Raw genomic sequence first — 17,098 nt, forward strand, 5'->3', positions numbered from 1 at the left:
AGGAAGGGCAATGCACAACCCATTGGCCCAAACCGCAGTGGTGGGTGGGCTCTTGGGCACTGTGTCAATCAGGCAGTACATACATCTTTGGAACAAGAGTCTTCCAGACACCTTTAATTTTTTAAATTTATTTTATTTTATTATTTTTATTTTTGAGGCAGAGTCTCGTTCTGTTGCCCAGGCTGGAGTGCAATGGTGCGATCTTGGCTCACCACAACCTCTGCCTCCCAGGTTCAAGTGATTCTCTCGCCTCAGCCTTCGGAGTAGCTGGGATTACAGGTGCACTCCACCACGCCCAGCTAATTTTTGTATTTTTTAGTAGAAATGGGGTTTCGCCATGTTGGCCAGGCTGGTCTCGAACTCCTGACCTCAGGTGATCCGCCTGCCTTGATCTCCCAAAGTGCTGGGATTACAGGCATAAGCCACTGCTCCCGGCCTCCAGACATCTTTATAGATAGCCTATTGCAGGAGTAAAGCTTTTCTCATGGGCATGTCTGTCCTTTGGTCTACAGTCTCAGCCATATGATTCTAATCCCAGCTGCTTACTCCCTTAGCTATGTGATCATGGGCAAGTTACTCTCCAAAACTCAGTTTTTGCATCCATAGAATGGAGGTAATAATTACCATCCCCACCTCCATGGGCAGAGTTGGGAGGAATTATCCAAATGTATCAGGAGGACAGGGCTGACTTGGTTCCCCTGAGTACCGGATCTGCAGGATCCACAGTGCCACAGACTGTAGAGCTGAAGGAGTCCTGGGGTACTCTCCAATTCTGCCTGTACAGTATACAGATGGGGAAACTGAGGCCCAGAGAACAGAAAGGGTGTGGTAGGAGGCAGAACCAACTCTAGACATCTGGTCTCCTGGGTGCCAGGTCACCTCCCCGGTGGGATCTCAGGGAGAAGCTGGACCTCATCTCCTCTCTTTCCAGCGATGCCTTTGATTTCAACTATGGTGTGTGTGTCATGAGGATGCGGGAGGGACTCAATGTGTCCAAGATGATGCAGGCACACAGTGAGTACATGCCCTGCCCACTCCCAGAAAGTTCTAGAACCTACTTTTTTTTTAATGGCAGAGGGAAAAATGAGTAAGAAATAAAAGGTTACAGACTCATAGAAAGTCACCTCTTTTTTTTTTCTTTTTTTTTTTTTTTTTGAGACAGAGTCTCCCTCTGTTGCCCAGGCTGGAGTGCAGTGGGGCGATCTCAGCTCACTGCAAGCTCCACCTTCCAGGTTCACGCCATTCTCCTGCCTCAGCCTCCCCAGTAGCTGGGACTACAGGTGCCCGCCACCACGCCTGGCTAATTTTTTGTATTTTTAGTAGAGACAGGGTTTCACCGTGTTAGCCAGAATGGTCTCGATCTCCTGACCTCGTGATCTGCCCGCCTCTTAGTGGTCCATTAGAGCCCATAAGGTTTCCCAGAAAGAGAAGGCAACTCGTTCAAGGTCATGCTTCCCAGCTGTGGCAGAGCCAGGACTGGAACTCAGAGTTCCCCGAATCACAATCGGGTCAGGGCAAAAGGATCTACTATAGGCCAGACATGGTGGTTCACACCTGTAATCCCAGCACTTTGGGAGGCCAAGGCGGGTGGATCACCTGAGGTCAGGAGTTCACGACCAACCGGGCCAACATGACGAAACCCTCTCACTACTAAAAATACAAAACTTAGCTGGGCATAGGGTTGGTGCACACCTATAACCCCAGCTACTTGGGAGGCTGAGGCAGGAGAATCACTTGAACCCAGGAGGTGGATGTTGCAGTGAGCCGAGATCACGCCATTGCACTCCAGCCTGGGTGACAAGAGCAAGACTCCATCTCAGAAAAAAAAAAAATGGGTTGTAATAGAAAACCAGGAAAGAGGGGAGAGGAAAATGCCTGCAGGAATATGCTGGAATATGAAAATACATAATGACCAGGAAAAAAAATCATGCTATGGATATTATGAGACCATCTCCCCAGTGGAATAAAATAAAGTACTTGAACAGCTGCCATATTAGCATCTGTTTGTCCATATCATCATCCAGTTAATAGAAAGACGTAATTCCCACTCCTCACTCAATATATAGATGGAAGTGGTTTTTACGGTAAATAAAATTAGATTTGCAATAAGACAAAAGTAATGATTCAGGACTTGGTTAATGTTAAGTTTAAATGTACATATCATATTGAGAATTTTCTTTGAATGTATAACAAAACAAAGTGCTACTGAGCGAACATTATTGTAATGTAGTAAAGCAGAATGTAAATTCCTTGAGGTCAGCAAAAAAAAAATAAAATAAAATAAATAATGACCATGGGAACTGGGCATTTTGGTCCACTGAATAGGGATGTGTTTTGCATTTTAAAGTCATATATGACTGCAGACTCTGAATTAAAAAATATTTAGAGAGGCGGGGTGTGGTGGCTCGTGTCTGTAATCTCAGTACTTTGGGAGGCAGAGGCAGGTGGATCGCTTGAGTCTAGGAGTTCAAGACCAGACTAGGTGACATAGCAAGACCCTAGTCTGTTTTTGTGTCTCTACTAAAAATAAAAAATTAAGCAGGTGTGGTGGCACATGCCTGGAGTCCCAGCTACTTGGGAAGCTGAGGTGGGAGGATATAGCTTGAGCCCAGGAGTTTGAGGCTGCAGTGAGCCATGACTGTACCACTGCACTCCAGCCTGGGTGACAGAGAAAGACTCTGTTTCAAAAAACAAAAACCAAACAAACAAAAAAAGGAAATATCTAGAGGTGTGAAAGCAATAACGTTTATGGCAACAAATGGGAGGCAGTGCTGGAGAGACTGGGAGCTTGGAGTCCGCGTCTCTTGCAGCCAGGGGCTGGGTCCATTCATTAGTGCCGTTGCTGAGTGCATGCCTGGCACACAGCAGCTGGTCAATAACTATTTATGCAACCACTATTTACAGAGCAGTAACTCCGCTCCTGACCAACGCTGCTCTTGGTGCTGGGGTTACAGGCACGGCAAAGCCAAAAAGCCTCTGCTCTTGAAAAGCTGACACTCCAGAGGGAAAAGCAGACGCTTCCCAGTGGGCCCATAAGTCATCTCAGATCATGAGCGTGTCTTGAGAAAACAGGTGCAGGGCGTAGTGGCCAGCGAAGGCCTCCTTCAGGAGGGGGCCTCTTGCTGAGGAGGCCAAGGCTAGGGAAAGTATGTTACAGCTCGGGGCGCACCCACGACCATGGCCCAAGGTGGGGATGTACTTGGCCTGTTTGACAGGCCAGGCATGACTGGAGTGTGAGGAGCTGGGCAGGAGGCAGGTCAGAGGGAAGCCAGGGCAAGGTGCAGTGGGGCCGTGGAGGCCAGGCGGGGCCTTGGGACTTTCTTCCTGGCATTAAGGGAGCCCTGTCAAGGAGGAACCCATGGTGCCCTCAGACAAGGAGAGCCTGTGAACAAAGCTGCCTCTTCTTTTGCAGTTAACCCCGTGTTTGACCCAGCGGAGGACGGGAAGGAAGCCAGCGCCAGAGGTGCCAGGCCATCAGTCTCTGGCGCTTGTCAGTGTTCCCACTCAGAGCTCAGGGCACTCTCATCCTGTGGGGCAGCTAGGGGTGGGCCACCTGGGAACTTGGTCGAGGAAGGTGGTTTTTTCTTGTGACAGTGGTGCCTGAGTAACTGGAGTTGGGAACTGGAGGGGCTTGGCCATGTCAAAGATTGCCAGCAGCCAGGCGCAGTGGCTCACACCTGTAATCCCAGCGCTGTGGGAAGCTGAGGCAGGAATTCCAGGCTGCAGTGAGCTGTGACCACACCACTACATGCCAGCCTGGGTGACAGAGTGAGACGCTGTCTCAAAAAAGGAAAAAAGATTGCCAGGAGGTGGAGAATTCAGGGTCAGAGAATGACGGGGACCCACCTAGCAGGCTCTGGGGCCCTTGTCCCACCCCTGCCAAGGCCCCTCTAGCCATGCAGGGTGGGGCAGGATTTTCCTTCATCCTCTCCCACCATCACCCCAGGAGGCAGGGGGCCTGCAGTGCAGGCGGGAGGGCTCCTATGGGCATTTGTGAAGGGCGCAGGGAGGTGTTTAAGGGAATGGAGAGTGCATTTCCCTACCTACCCAGAGGGCTCTGGGACTGCCTCCACCCCCAGTACTCACCAGAATCCCAGGAGAGAGAAGCTGAGAGCAGGTCAGGGGCACATCACAGCACTGAGCGTCCTGGGCCCCGGTTCCTGTTCCACCTGCCAGAGAACCCATGTTCAGCATCAGAAGGGGTGTTGGTGGGGTCCTGGGCCAGGCCTGCCAGGATGCGCGGCAGCTGGCTCTGCTCTGACCCGTCCCCACCTCCTGCAGTGGATCCCAAGGCCCTGGTGCAGGAGGAGCAGGCCACCACTGTCTTCCAGTCGGAGCAAGGCAAGAAGACCATCGACATTTACTGGCTCTTTGACGACGGAGGTCAGTGCCCACCTTGGATCAGCCCCCCTGCCCGGCGGGGGTGGGATGGGGTGGTCTTCCTTCCCTTTCCTTCCTGGCCTGTTCTCAAAGGGGACAGGGGCTTCTGGACCCACCAGTGAGCTCAGGGGAGCCTGGAGGGACCCCTCTGTCTGGCCTCTAGTTTTTTGGTTATAAAATGGGAAACTTTGAGAGAAGAGCTGAAGTCGCCATAAGATGGAATCTTCTGACTGGATGGCCCTTAGGGGCACAGGCAGGTGATATAAATGGGGAAATGGGCAGTGCCCAGGAAGGCTGGAGGAATATTTTTCACTTCACAATGAAAAATTTCCCATTAAAAAAAAAAAAAAAGTGACTTTCAGCTTTATTCCTGCTACCTTTGATAGAGTCACAGATAGAAAGAAAATATCTTTGCTCCAATGGAATGAATCCTATTAATAATTGCCAAAATAGGCTGAGCACTTACTACCTGCCTGACAGGGAATTCCCTACCTAATGCAGTCCCCAGGTAGGAGCTGTCATGATTAACTCCCCTTTATAAATAAGGAAACTGAGGCACAGAGGATTACAAGGTGATATGTGACAGCTAGTCCTTGGTCTTGTGTGGAGAGACAACAGAGAGGGCTGAGGGCTCCCACACGCTGGTCAAATATTCACTCTTCAAGAACTGCCAATGACCTGGATTCCTCGACTTTTATGGGAAACTCCTCAATTATGAAATGACAACTTTTTTTTTTTTTTAGTTCTTTTTGAGATGGAGTCTCGCTTTGTCACCCAGGCTGGAGTGCAGTGGCGTGATGTCAGCTCACTGCAACCTTCGCCTCCCGGGTTCAAGCGATTCTCCTGCCTCAGCCTCCCGAGTAGCTGGGACTACAGGCACCTGCCACCATGGCCAGCTAATTTTTATATTTATTTATTTATTTATTTATTTATTTAGATGGCGTCTCACTCTGTCGCCCAGGCTGGAGTGCAGTGGCGTGATGTCAGCTCACTGCAACCTTCGCCTCCCGGGTTCAAGCGATTCTCCTGCCTCTGCCTCCTGAGTAGCTGGGATTACAGGCGTGCACCATCAGGCCTGGCTAATTTTTTGTGTTTTTAGTAGAGAGAGGGTTTTACGATGTTGGATGTTGGCCAGGCTGGTCTCGAACTCCTGACCTTAGGTGATCTGCCTGCCTTGGCCTCCCAAAGTGCTGGGATTATAGGCATGAGCCACAGCGCCCGGACGCCAGCTTGTGTATTTAAATACACTGCACAAGCACAAATAAACCCTACCTCACAGAGCACCATGTGCAACTTGGGTTTAGTCAGGCTTGTTCATTATACAGATGGGTCGACTGAGGTCCAGCGAGGAGAGGAAGGGGTTTGCTAATGGCAGAGCGGGGCAGGAACCCACATAGTGCTCTGTCCTGAGTGTATTCTTGTCATGACTCACGGGGACTCTCCTTGCCAGGCCTCACCCTCCTCATTCCCTATCTCCTTGGCCGCAAGAAGAGGTGGAGCAAATGTAAGATCCGTGTGTTCGTAGGCGGCCAGATTAACAGAATGGACCAGCAGAGAAAGGCGTAAGTGCGGAGGGCTGGCCCCGGGCGACTGCAGGGACCAGTGCCATCTTAGCTTCACCCAGGACTGTTCCCCTGCCCCGATCCTCTGCCACCGCCCCCAGGTGGGCTCTGAGATTGTCCCAAAGCCCAGGGCCAGCTCTCTCCAGGCCATGGCAGTGGGCAGGGGCAGGAGCAGGAGCAGGTTTCTCTCCATTCCAGAAGTTGCTCTGGTTTCCTGCCCACTTCAATAAAATGCAGACGCCCTAGGCTTTGCTAGACAGGGAAGGGAGTTAGGTTGTAAAGTCACAAATCTCTGGGTTTGGACAACAAGAAGCATAAAAATAAGAAAGAAAAGGAATCTATTTTTTAATTGAAAGTTAAAAAAAGGCAAGAAAAATTGAAAAAAAAAAAAGATAAAAAAGAAAAACAAATAACAAATCTCCAGGAGGAACTTGTATGAAATGAAGGATGGGCTGGGCCAAGGCAGTTGGATCGAGACCAACCTGGGTGACATGGCAAAATCCTGTCTCTATATTTTAAATTTTTACATATTTTAATATTTTCTTTTTCTTTTGAGACGGATTCTCACTCTGTCACCCAGGCTGGAGTGCAGTGACCTGCTCTCGGCTCATTGCATCCTCCGTCCCCTGGGTTCAAGCAATTCTCCTGCCTCAGCCTCCCTAGTAACCGGGATTAGAGGCATGTGCTACCATGCCCAGATAACTTTTTTTTGTATTTTTAGTAGAGACAGGGTTTCACCATGTTGGCTAGGCCAGTCTTGAACTCCTGACCTCAAGTAATCCGCCCATCTCGACCTCCTAAAGAGCTGGGATTACAGGTGTGAGCCACTGCGCCCGGCCAATATTTTAAATTTTTATATAAATATTTTACATGCATTAAAAAATTTAAATATATATAATTTTTTGAAACAGGGAAATGAAGGATGGAGAACATGTCTCCTCCTGAGAAATGAAGTAGGGGCTAGAATCCTTTAGGGCAGCAGTCCCCACCCCTTTTGGCACCAGGGACCGGTTTCGTGGAAGACAATTTTTCCACAGACTAGGGAGAGAGTAGTGGTTTTGGGATGATTCAAGCTTGTTACATTTATTGTGCACTTTATTTCTATTATGATTACATGGTAATATATAATTTAAAAATTATACAACTCGCCATGTAGAATCGGGGGGAGCTCTGAGCTTGTTTTCCTGCAACTAGATGGTTCCATCTGGGGGTGATTGGAGACAGTGACAGATCATCAGGAGGGTTCTTGGCCCTCTAAGATCCTGCAAGAGGGTTCATGGCCCTCTAAGAGTCTAATGCCACTGCTGATCTGACAGGAGGCAGAGCTCAGATGGTAAAGCAAGCGATGAGGAGTGGCTGTAAGTACAGATGAAGCTTCGTTCACTGCCCTGCACCCGGTTCCTAACAGGCTATGGCTGGTACCTTTTGGCAGCCCTGGGGGTCAGGGGCCCCTGCTTTAAGGCAATGTCCCCAATGCATGGGATGCAGGCTCTGGTGAGACAAGAGGTGACTTTAGTGGCCAGGGATTGAGGCAACAAATACCACTGAGTCTTTTGGTGAGAAGTCCTTTTAATTCTCCTCTAATTCTGGGGCTGATTCTGCAGAAGGTCCTGGTTTAGCCTTGGCCTGTCCTTCCCTTTGGTAACCTGTGCTTGTCTCCCTGAGCAAGAGGAGTAGACTGCACACATGGGCTTGGCAGGCAATGGCATCTGGCCAGAACTTAGTGACCCTGGTTTATCAACATAGGTTTTATTGGTCACCTCTTCCTGGCAAGAGGTGCTGGTTTTCTGTTTAAAACTGTGATGTTTTAAATCCACTGGGCATAGTGGTTCTGCCTGTAAATCCTGGCACTCTGGCAGCAGGCCAAGGCAGGGGATTGCTTGAAGCCAAGAGTTTGAGACCAGGCTGGGCAACATATTGAAAGCCTGTCTCTACCAAAAAACTTAAAAAAAATTAACTGAATGGTGGCATGTGCCTGTAGTCCTAGCTACTTGAGGCTGAGGCAGGAGGATCACTGAGCCCAGATCAAGGCTGCAGTGAGCTATGATTGCACCACTGCACTCTAGCCTGTGTGACAGAACAGATACTGTCTCTATTTTTTAATAATAAAAATAAAGTAAAATTTAAACAAATAAACTCATGATATAAAATTTCCCTTTGAAATGTATCTAAGTTTGGGCCAGGCGTGGTGGCTTATGCCTGCAATCTCAGCACTTTGGGAGGCCGAGGTGGACGAATCACCTGAGGTCAGGAGTTCAAGACCAGCCTGACCAATATGGTGAAACCCCACCTCTACTAAGAATACAAAAATTAGCTTGGCATGGTGGCATGTGCCTGCAGTCCCAGCTACTCAGAAGGCTGAGACAGGAGGATTACTTGAACCCGGGAGGTGAAGGTTGCAGTGAGCCAAGATTGCGCCACTGTACTCCACCCTGGGCGACAGAGCAAGACTCCATCTCAAAAAAAAAAAAAAAAGTGTCTAACTCAGAATGTGAGTTGATTTAAACAGAAAAGGAAGTAAATAGTGAGGCAGGTGGCACACAAGTATGGAGTTGACAGGTGTCGGCAGGTGGAATCGGGCAGCTGCTGCTTTGAGCAAGGTCAGGTGAGGTGGGAGATGGTAGGCTGGAGGTCGGCTGAAGGGTGCAGACAGATGGGGTGGTTTGCCCAAAGTCATCCAGTTAATTAGCCGAAGAGAAGAACCCCTGCCCGGTCGCTAGTGTCCTTTGCAACTATCCTGGCTGTGATGCCCCAGGGTCATAGTAGGAGGGGATCTCCCGGCCCACACCACCCGGTCCTATGCCAGGATGGCCTCCCATGCTCCATTCTCTAGTCACCCGCAGGTGAGTTAAGGGAAACCCAGCAATCTATTGCTTTCTCCTCACCCCCACTAAGAACTTCTCCCGGGAAAGCCCCTTTTCAGCAATGCTAAGGAAAGTGTTGCTTAGGAAAAGCAGCATTTGACTTCTCTGTGATCTCCAAAAAATAAATAAGATACGAGATTGCTCTGCAGTCTCTGCTTCTTGTGCTGGCTCTGAATGGAAGCTGGGTTCAGTAGGTTTGGTATAGCTCAAAGCTATGGCAGCCTGGGTCAACAGCATGCCCTTGGCGGGAGGGTTATGTAACCCTTCCTCTGCCTCCCTCTGTCCCTTGATGGGCCACATCCTCTGCTCTCTACATAATCCTGGGGCAGATCTATGCTGCCCTTGCCTAGGCACAGCCCAGGCCTGCCAGCCTCCGCTGCTACTGCACACCAAGCAAATCTACCCACGGCTCTGCTTTCAAAATTTCACTCCCCAAGATCAGGGACCAGCAGTGGCTTGATTGCTAGGCCCCAGCCTGGTCCTCCAGGCTTGTCTCCCATTTCTTCCTCTCTCCCAGCACACTCCGTGCATCCCAGCCAGCTCCTCACTGCCCTGTTTCACCCCCTGCACCCTGATGCTTTCCCTCATTTTGACTGTTCCCCACCAACCAGTCCAGTGGTCCCTAACCAGGCTGGCACATCGGAATCACATGGGGCATTGCCAAAACCACGTCCTTCCCCGGGCTTCTGACTCAATGGTGGGCAAGGGGGTGGGGGAGGGCTCAGGCAGGTGTATTTTTTTGTTTGTTGGTTTGTTTTTGTTTTGTTTTTTGAGATGGAGTCTCGCTCTGTCACCCAGGCTGGAGTGCAGTCGAGTGATCGCAGCTCACAGCAACCTCCGCCTCCTGGGTTCAAGTGATTCTCCTGCCTCAGCCTCCTGAGTAACTGGGACTACAGGTGCCTGCCACCATACCCGGCTAATTTTTTTTGTATTTTTAGTAGAGATGGGGTTTCACCATGTTAGTCAGGATGGTCTTGATCTCCTGACCTCATGATCCGCCCACCTTGGCCTCCCAAAGTGCTGGGATTACAAGTGTGAGCCACCATGCCCTGCCAGTTGTATTGTTTTTTGTTTGTTTGTTTTGAGATGGAGTCTCGCTCTGTTGCCCAGGCTGGAATGCAATGGCACAATCTCAGCTCACTGCAACATCCACCTCCCGAGTTCAAACAATTCTCCTACCTCAGCCTCTCGAGTATCTGGAATTTTAGGTGCATGCCACCACACCTGGCTAGTTCCTGTATTTTTAGTAGAGATGGCATTTTGTCATGATGGCCAGGCTGGTCTCAAACTCCTGACCTCAGGTGATCCATCTGCCTCAGCAAGTGTGTATTCTCAGGTGTAATCTCAGCACCCAAAGTGCTGGGATTACAGGCTGAGCCACTGCGCTCAGCAGGTATATTGTTTTGAAGGCTCCTTGGGTGATTTCAGTGTAGACCCTCCCCTGCCCCACCCGCTTTGGCCTGTAACAGTCCTACCCCTCATTCACCATCCAGCCAGATTGCCACCTCTGCGAAGTCTTCTCTGATGGCTACACACCACAGTGGGCTTCTCCTTCCCTGTTAGATGCAAAGTCAGCGCCGTCTGTCTTGCTACTCCTGGTTCAGTACCTAGTTTCTTGTGTGTTATCTTTGCTTCCTCAGCCACTCTAGAATTTCCTTTATTCAACTTTCCTATCCCTTAGACCTTTGTTACTCAAAGTGTTGTCTGTGGACCAGCAGCATTGCATCCCTGGGAGTGTATTACAAATGCAGAATCCCAGGCCCCACGCTAGACCAGCTGAATCAGAGTCAGCATGGTAACAAGATCCTCAGCAGCTGCGTAGACATGTGAAAATTTGGGGTGCACTGGTACAGAGATGGCCACCAGATACTTGGGAAAGTCTGGTCAATTACTTTTCCGTTTCACTTGTCATCATCTACCCCATTTTATGGGTATTCATTTCCTGTCTGCCCCTACCCCTAGGTTCCACAAAGGCAGGCTTTAATCTGTTTTCCTCACTGCTATGTAGTCAGTAGGTGCTCAGTAAAAATGAGTTGAATGAATGAATAAATTTTTAAAATTCTCAGGCTGGGCATGGTGGCTCCTGCCTATAATGCCAGCACTTTGGGAGACCGAGGCAGGATCATCTGAGGCCAACATGGCGAAACCCTGTCTCTACTAAAAGTACAAAAATTAGCCAAGCACGGTGGCACACATCTGTAACGCCAACTACTTGGGAGGCTGGGGCATGAGAATCGCTTGAACCTGGGAGGCAGAGGTGGCAGTGAACCGAGATTGCACCACTGCACTCCAGCCTGGGAGACAGAGCAAAACTCTGTCTCAAGAAAATGTAATAACAATAAACCTCTCCATGTGTCCTCCAGGATCATTTCTCTGCTGAGCAAGTTCCGACTGGGATTCCATGAAGTCCACATCCTCCCTGACATCAACCAGAACCCTCGGGCTGAGCGGTAAGTTCTGTTTTGTGGCTTCCAGGCAGAAGGGCCAGCTGTATGCCTGAAGACCCCTCTGCCGGCTGCCCCCTTTTTCCTGGATAAGCTGGGAGCAAGGGGCTCTCCTCCAAGCCCTTCCTAGATGTGTCAGAGGGCACAACTTCTGCAGTGGCTGTGGCCGGGGCATGTCCCCTCCCTGGGGCTGAGGGGACCCTGGGCAAGGCCACTGCAGCCCCTGACGTTGTGTTAACACATTGGTGCTGGGAGTGGGGAAATGGTGAGTGACCTGGGCAACAGCTTCCTTCCTCCTTCCACGCGAGGGCAAGAGCACAGACTTTAAGCAAACCCCTGTGTGAATTTGTAGCAATGACCAATGGTAGGTTCAGCAGGGGCTGTTTGCTTTCCAAATGGTATAACTTCATCTTCTTCAAATAAGACACTTACAAATGGGATTTGCATTTAGTCAATCAGTGTGCATGAGGTTTTCCAGGACTCTCTCCTCACTAAAGTATGTCTCCTCCTGACCTCCTAGCCCTAACTTTTCTCTTACATCTCCCAGCCATAATGATGTCCCCCACGGACAGGGAAGGAAATCAAGACAAGCAGAAAGGAGCTGTGTAATAGTGATGGATACATTGGCTCCAACCATTTGTTAGGAGCTGTGCTCGGTGCTGCAGAGGCAGAGATGAGGAATCTGCAGCCCCATCCTCCAAGCATAGCTGCAGGCTGGTGCATGCCAAGGGCAGTCGCAATGCTGCAGAGACAGATCAGGGTGTCAAGGAGAGTAGGGTTGTCTCTGTTGGTGGAAAAGCAAAGCCTTGAGAAAGGCTGGCCTCGATGATCAAAAAGAGATGGGTGAGATCTTCCAGGCAGAAGAGGCAGCAGGAGCAACATACAGACCCCATCTAGCATCTGATATTTATTTATTTATTTGTTTGTTTGTTTGTTTATTTGTTTATTTATTTATTTATTTGACAGAATCTTGCTCTGTCACCCAGGCTGGAGTGCAATGGCACGATCTCAGCTCACGGCAACCTCTGCCTGCCAGGTTCAAGCGATTCTTCTGCCTCATCCTCCCGAGTAGCTGGGATAATGGCGCACGCCACTGTGCCCAGCTAAATTTGGTATTTTTAGTAGAGACGGGGTTTCACCATGTTGGCCAGGCTGGTCTCAAACTCCTGACCTCAGGTGACCCACCTGCCTTGGCCTCCCAAAGTGCTGAGATTACAGGTGTGAGCCACCACGCCCAGCCTAGCATCTTATTTAAAAATCCCCTCCATTGACCTTTCATCTGCCTCCAGCTCCTGGACCATTTCTCTCCTTGGCACAGCCAGACTCCAAGATGTTTGCACTTTGTCGACGCCTCCTCCCCTCCCCTAATCTTCTCGCTCCCAACCCACTGCCCCCGCTGTCTGAGACTACTCTTGCCAGCATCATCAGTGACCTCCACGTTGCCACACCCACGGAGTTCGTTTCTGTCCTCTCTCTCCACCTTTCAGCTGCACTCGACAGTGATCCATCTTAAGATCGTGCTTCTTTTGGCTTCCAAGACACACCCTCCGCTGGTTTCCTCCTGCATCGGGGGCCCTTCCTCCAGTTCCTCTGCTGGCTCTTCCTCCTTGACCTCACTTGCCCTTGCTGGCATCCTTGGGGTTCGGCCCTGACCCTCTTCCCTTCTCTCCCTTTACTCTGTCCCAGGTGAGCGCATCCATCCCTGTGGCTTCAGATAGCAGATGGCATCATCTGAATGCCGATCAGCCCTACATCTTTTTTTTTTTTTTGAGGCAGAGTCTCACTCCATCACCCAGGTTGGAGTGCGGTAGTTCCATCTCAGCTCACTGCAACCTCCGCCTCCCAGGTTCAAGTGATTCTCCTGCCTCAGCCTCCTGAGTAGCTGGGATTACAGGCGTGTGCCACCACACCTGGCTAATTTTTGTATTTTTAATAGAGATGGGATTTCATCATGTTGGCCAGGCTGGTCTTGAACTCCTGACATCAGGTGATCCACCTGCCTCGGCCTCCCAAAGTGCTGGGATTACAGGTGTGAGCCACCGTGCCCTGCCCCAACCCTAAATCTCTATCTTTAATGATGTGAATCATGTCGCACAGAAGACCCACCAGCAGCTTCTGGTCTCTCTTGGAGCAGATAGGGAAGCCCTGCCCGACTAGGCCCTCACTGCCTGCCTGTCCTCACCTCCTCCCACCCTTCCCTGCACTCACCTTGCTCCAGCACACAGGCTCCTTCACTGCTCCTCATATGAGCCAAACACGCTCTGCCTCGGGGCCTTGCACGTTCAGTTCTGTTCGCTTCAGCACCCTCTGTCCCGTGCACAGCTGGCTTTGCAAGGACAGACTTCCTCAGGTCCCACAAGGGCCTTCCCCACCCGTTATTCTTTGTCCCAGTACTTGGTTGTCCCTTCATAAAGCTTCCACTTCACATTTATTTACTACTTGCTTATTACCGTGGCTCTGTGAGGACTGGGGACACAATCTGATCTGGTCACTGTTGTGTAGGATGGAGCCTGGTACAGAATCATGCCCTGTAAATACCTGCTGGATGGTCGAGTGGGTCGCAGGTCAGTGGTTGTGAACAACTTGTGAAAGTCCAGTTGGATGCCAGACCCAGCCTTCAGAGCTGAATTCAACATGGAGGCTACTTTGTAAATGGCACTGTCTGATGGGTTTCAGCCTGAAAATGGGAGCTGTGGCACCACTGCCAGCTCCCTGCAGGGACCTGGCACCCCTGGAGATGGGGTTATCATCTCAGCCGGCCTCAACCCACTCTCTCGTCCCCAGCACCAAGAGGTTTGAGGACATGATTGCACCCTTCCGTCTGAATGATGGCTTCAAGGATGAGGCCACTGTCAATGAGATGCGGCGGGACTGCCCCTGGAAGATCTCAGATGAGGAGATGAGGAAGAACAGAGTCAAGGTGGGGGAGAGGGGTGGGGGTGGGAAACACGACACATCACTGGGTCAGGGACGGGTGTCCCACATGTCTTGAGCTCCCCCAGCCCCTCCCCTCGATCCTCCACCCTGCCTTCCACTCCGGCCCCTGAGGGATCCTCAAACCACAGTCGCTTAGGCTGCTGAGTAACCTGGCTGTGGAGCTCAGTGCTATACTTCACCTGGGAGCCTGGTCCTGCCAATCTTGAGTGAGCTCTGGCAGTGGGCATGACTGCCCAGAGTCCTCCTCCCTCTCCTCCCCACTTCCTCTATGCCGAGTGGAAGAGATTCCTGAGACTCATGGTGACGGCCAAGGTATAATCTGTCCTGTTAGGCCAGGCGTGGTGGCTCACCCCTGTAATCCTGGCACTTTGGGAGGCCGAGGCAGGTAGATCACTTGAGGTCAGGAGTTCATGACCAGCCTGGCCAACATGATGAGACCCCATCTCTACTAAAAATACAAAAAAAAAATTAGCTGGGCATGGTGGCAGGCACTTATAATCCCAGCTACTTGGGAGGCTGAGGCAGGAGAATCACTTGAACCTGGGAGGGAGAGGTTGCAGTGAGCCAAGATCGTGCCGTTGCATTCCAACCTGGGCAACAGAGTGAGACTCCGTCTCAAAAAAAAAAAAAAAAATTGTCCTGTGTGCCACCACAGCTGCCTGACCTTCCCTGCTTAGCCTCTATAGACCCTACCCTTGCCACAGCTCAGAGCCATGGTGCCCCTTCCTGGACAGCACCTTCAGAACTCTAAGGGCTAAGAGAGGGTGTGGCCTCCTCCTGTAGCCGTGCTGTGACCGTGTCAAGGTGGAGTGGGCTCTAGGAGTGCGGGCGATGGGGTCAGGGGGCGGGTCCCACTTCTACCCCCAGTGTCAATCATTCTCCACCACGAGAGATTTTACCCCCTGGGGGACATTTGGCAACCTCTGGAGACATTTTTGCTTGTCACAACTCGGGGGTGGGGGTTGCTACTGTCAGGCAGTGAGGAGAGACCTGGGATGCTGCCAAACATCCTATGATGTGCAGGACACTTCCCACAGCAAGGACTTGTGCGCCCCAAATAACTATAACTACAGTGCAAGGTCTAGAATCCCTTACCCAGGTGAACTCCCTTCCCCTCGGTCTCCTGGTCTCCAGGATAAGGCATCCGTCCATGATCAGTGCCTGCGTGTCAATCATTTCTGAACAATTTGAGATAGGCCTTGGGTTGGAAGGAGTCTCCCACCCCCAACCCAGTCCCACTCAAGCTCTGGGGACTTCCCTAATCTGTCAGCCCTGAGACCCCGCCCCAAAGGGCCCACACAGCCATCTGGCTCTTTGGAAAATGCTGAATAAAACCTCATGTTTGAAGGAGACCTTCCAATACTCTGTTACAGAAGAAGTGGGGCGACCTGTCTCTGCTCCTAGCTCACCTGTCTTTTCTAGAGTATTTTTCATGTACCAGGCCCTCTGCCAGGTGCTTTTCCATAGGTTGTCTCATTTGATCCTCCCCAAATTCCCCTGGAGAAGGTACCATCATACCCATTTTACAGATGAAGACAATGAAGGCCAGGGAGGCAACCTGACTTGTTCAAGTTCTCTCTGCTACGAAATGTGAGAGCTGAGATCTGAACCTAGTAAGATGTTCTTTCTTCCCTCTACCCTGCTGGTTATGGCCATAAAGTCAGGCAAGGAAAAACCACGGAAGGCTTCTTGGCGGAGGTGAGCTTGGTGCTCCATTACTCTGAGGGTCCCCTTCTTCCTGGAGGAAGGAGAGTCTATACGAATTCATGAGGCAGGAGAGTCTACAAGTAAATCGTTAATCCAGTTGAAAATATTAACGAGGCCATGGACGTGGTGAAGGGTCGAGTGACCTTGAGGATATGGGAAGTGACTACTCGACTTTCTCCCGCCCAGTCCCTTCGGCAGGTGAGGCTGAATGAGATTCTGCTGGATTACTCCCGAGACGCTGCTCTCATCGTCATGTAAGTAGTACCTGGCTGGTGGGAGGACCATTCTGTCAAGAGTCAGGTGTCTCAGCTCTGGGAAGGGGCTCAGCGGGGGCACCACAGAGGACCCGAGCCTTCCCCTGGGAAGCAGAAGGGCCAAAGTTCCCATAAACATAGCCCTGGTGATTCTCAGCACGTGGCTGGGTCTGAGCCTGGCCTATACCTGAGCTCCAGCTGGCAGAGGTCGAGGGCCTCATGTGTCCCAGGCATCAGTGACCGCCCCTTGTCATTGCTTTTTCCTGTTGGCTGCCTTTTCCTACCAAATTTCACTTGGCAAAGAGGGAACCCAGCTCTTTCCAGAGGGACATTGACTTCTGGTTGTTCAGGAATCACTTGGCCCTCCTTGGCTATCGGCCATTCCCAACTGATGTTGGTTCCAAGCCTGAGCAACAGAAACAGAGGCCTACCCCAGCCCTGGCTCTTCCTACTGGACCCATGTCCAGTTCTGAGCCACCCCTGGGGTGTGTTAGCCAGGGCTGAGCAAGCAGAATGTGGGATGGAAGTGACAGCTATGCACCTAAAGTCTCAGGGTGGCTCTGCTCTCTCTGAGGCCTGTAAGAAGAACATGATCAGCCAGGCGCGGTGGCTCACGCCTGTAATCCCAGCACTTTGGGAGGCTGAGGCAGGCGGATCGCCTGAGGTCAGGAGGTCAAGACCAGCCTGACCAACATGGAGAAACCCTGTCTCTACTAAAAATACAAAATTAGCTGGGCATGGTGGCACATACCTGTAATCCCAGCTACTCGGGAGACTGAGGCAGGAGAATTGCTTGAACCTGGGAGGGAGAAGTTGCAGTGAGCCAAGATTGCACCATTTCACTCCAGCCTGGGCAACAAGAGTGAAACTCTGTCTCAAAAAAAAAGAAAGAAAGAAGAAGAACATGAGCAGCCAAGCCCTCAGCTCAGGGGACAAGGGGTCTTTGCCAA

General features: G+C 50.9%; 1 protein-coding gene and 1 long non-coding RNA gene across 51 annotated transcripts in view; both read left to right on the forward strand.

Moving 5' to 3' along the window:
* The window catches only part of SLC12A3 (solute carrier family 12 member 3), a 97,595-nt gene that overhangs the window by 22,638 nt on the left and 57,859 nt on the right, over positions 1–17,098 (forward strand). For 18 of the 50 annotated variants that reach the window (XM_015126219.3, XM_077986132.1, XM_077986147.1 and 15 more), the window contains 7 exons: positions 932–1,014; positions 3,413–3,490; positions 4,282–4,383; positions 5,831–5,942; positions 11,170–11,256; positions 14,035–14,170; positions 16,081–16,148. In XM_015126219.3, coding sequence (XP_014981705.1) covers positions 932–1,014; positions 3,413–3,490; positions 4,282–4,383; positions 5,831–5,942; positions 11,170–11,256; positions 14,035–14,170; positions 16,081–16,148 — 666 coding nt within the window. Of the gene's footprint in view, positions 1–931; positions 1,015–3,412; positions 3,491–4,281; positions 4,384–5,317; positions 5,943–11,169; positions 11,257–14,034; positions 14,171–16,080; positions 16,813–17,098 lie in introns of all 50 variants that reach the window. The other 32 variants (XM_015126221.3, XM_077986136.1, XM_077986137.1 and 29 more) reach the window with 7 other exon arrangements.
* Positions 1,127–2,285, forward strand: LOC144338049 (uncharacterized). Its single transcript, XR_013411810.1, has 2 exons — positions 1,127–1,232; positions 1,726–2,285. It is a non-coding gene; the product is annotated as an uncharacterized LOC144338049 (long non-coding RNA).

Source organism: Macaca mulatta, chromosome 20 (assembly GCF_049350105.2).
Source record: "Macaca mulatta isolate MMU2019108-1 chromosome 20, T2T-MMU8v2.0, whole genome shotgun sequence".
Taxonomy (NCBI): Eukaryota; Metazoa; Chordata; class Mammalia; order Primates; family Cercopithecidae; genus Macaca; species Macaca mulatta.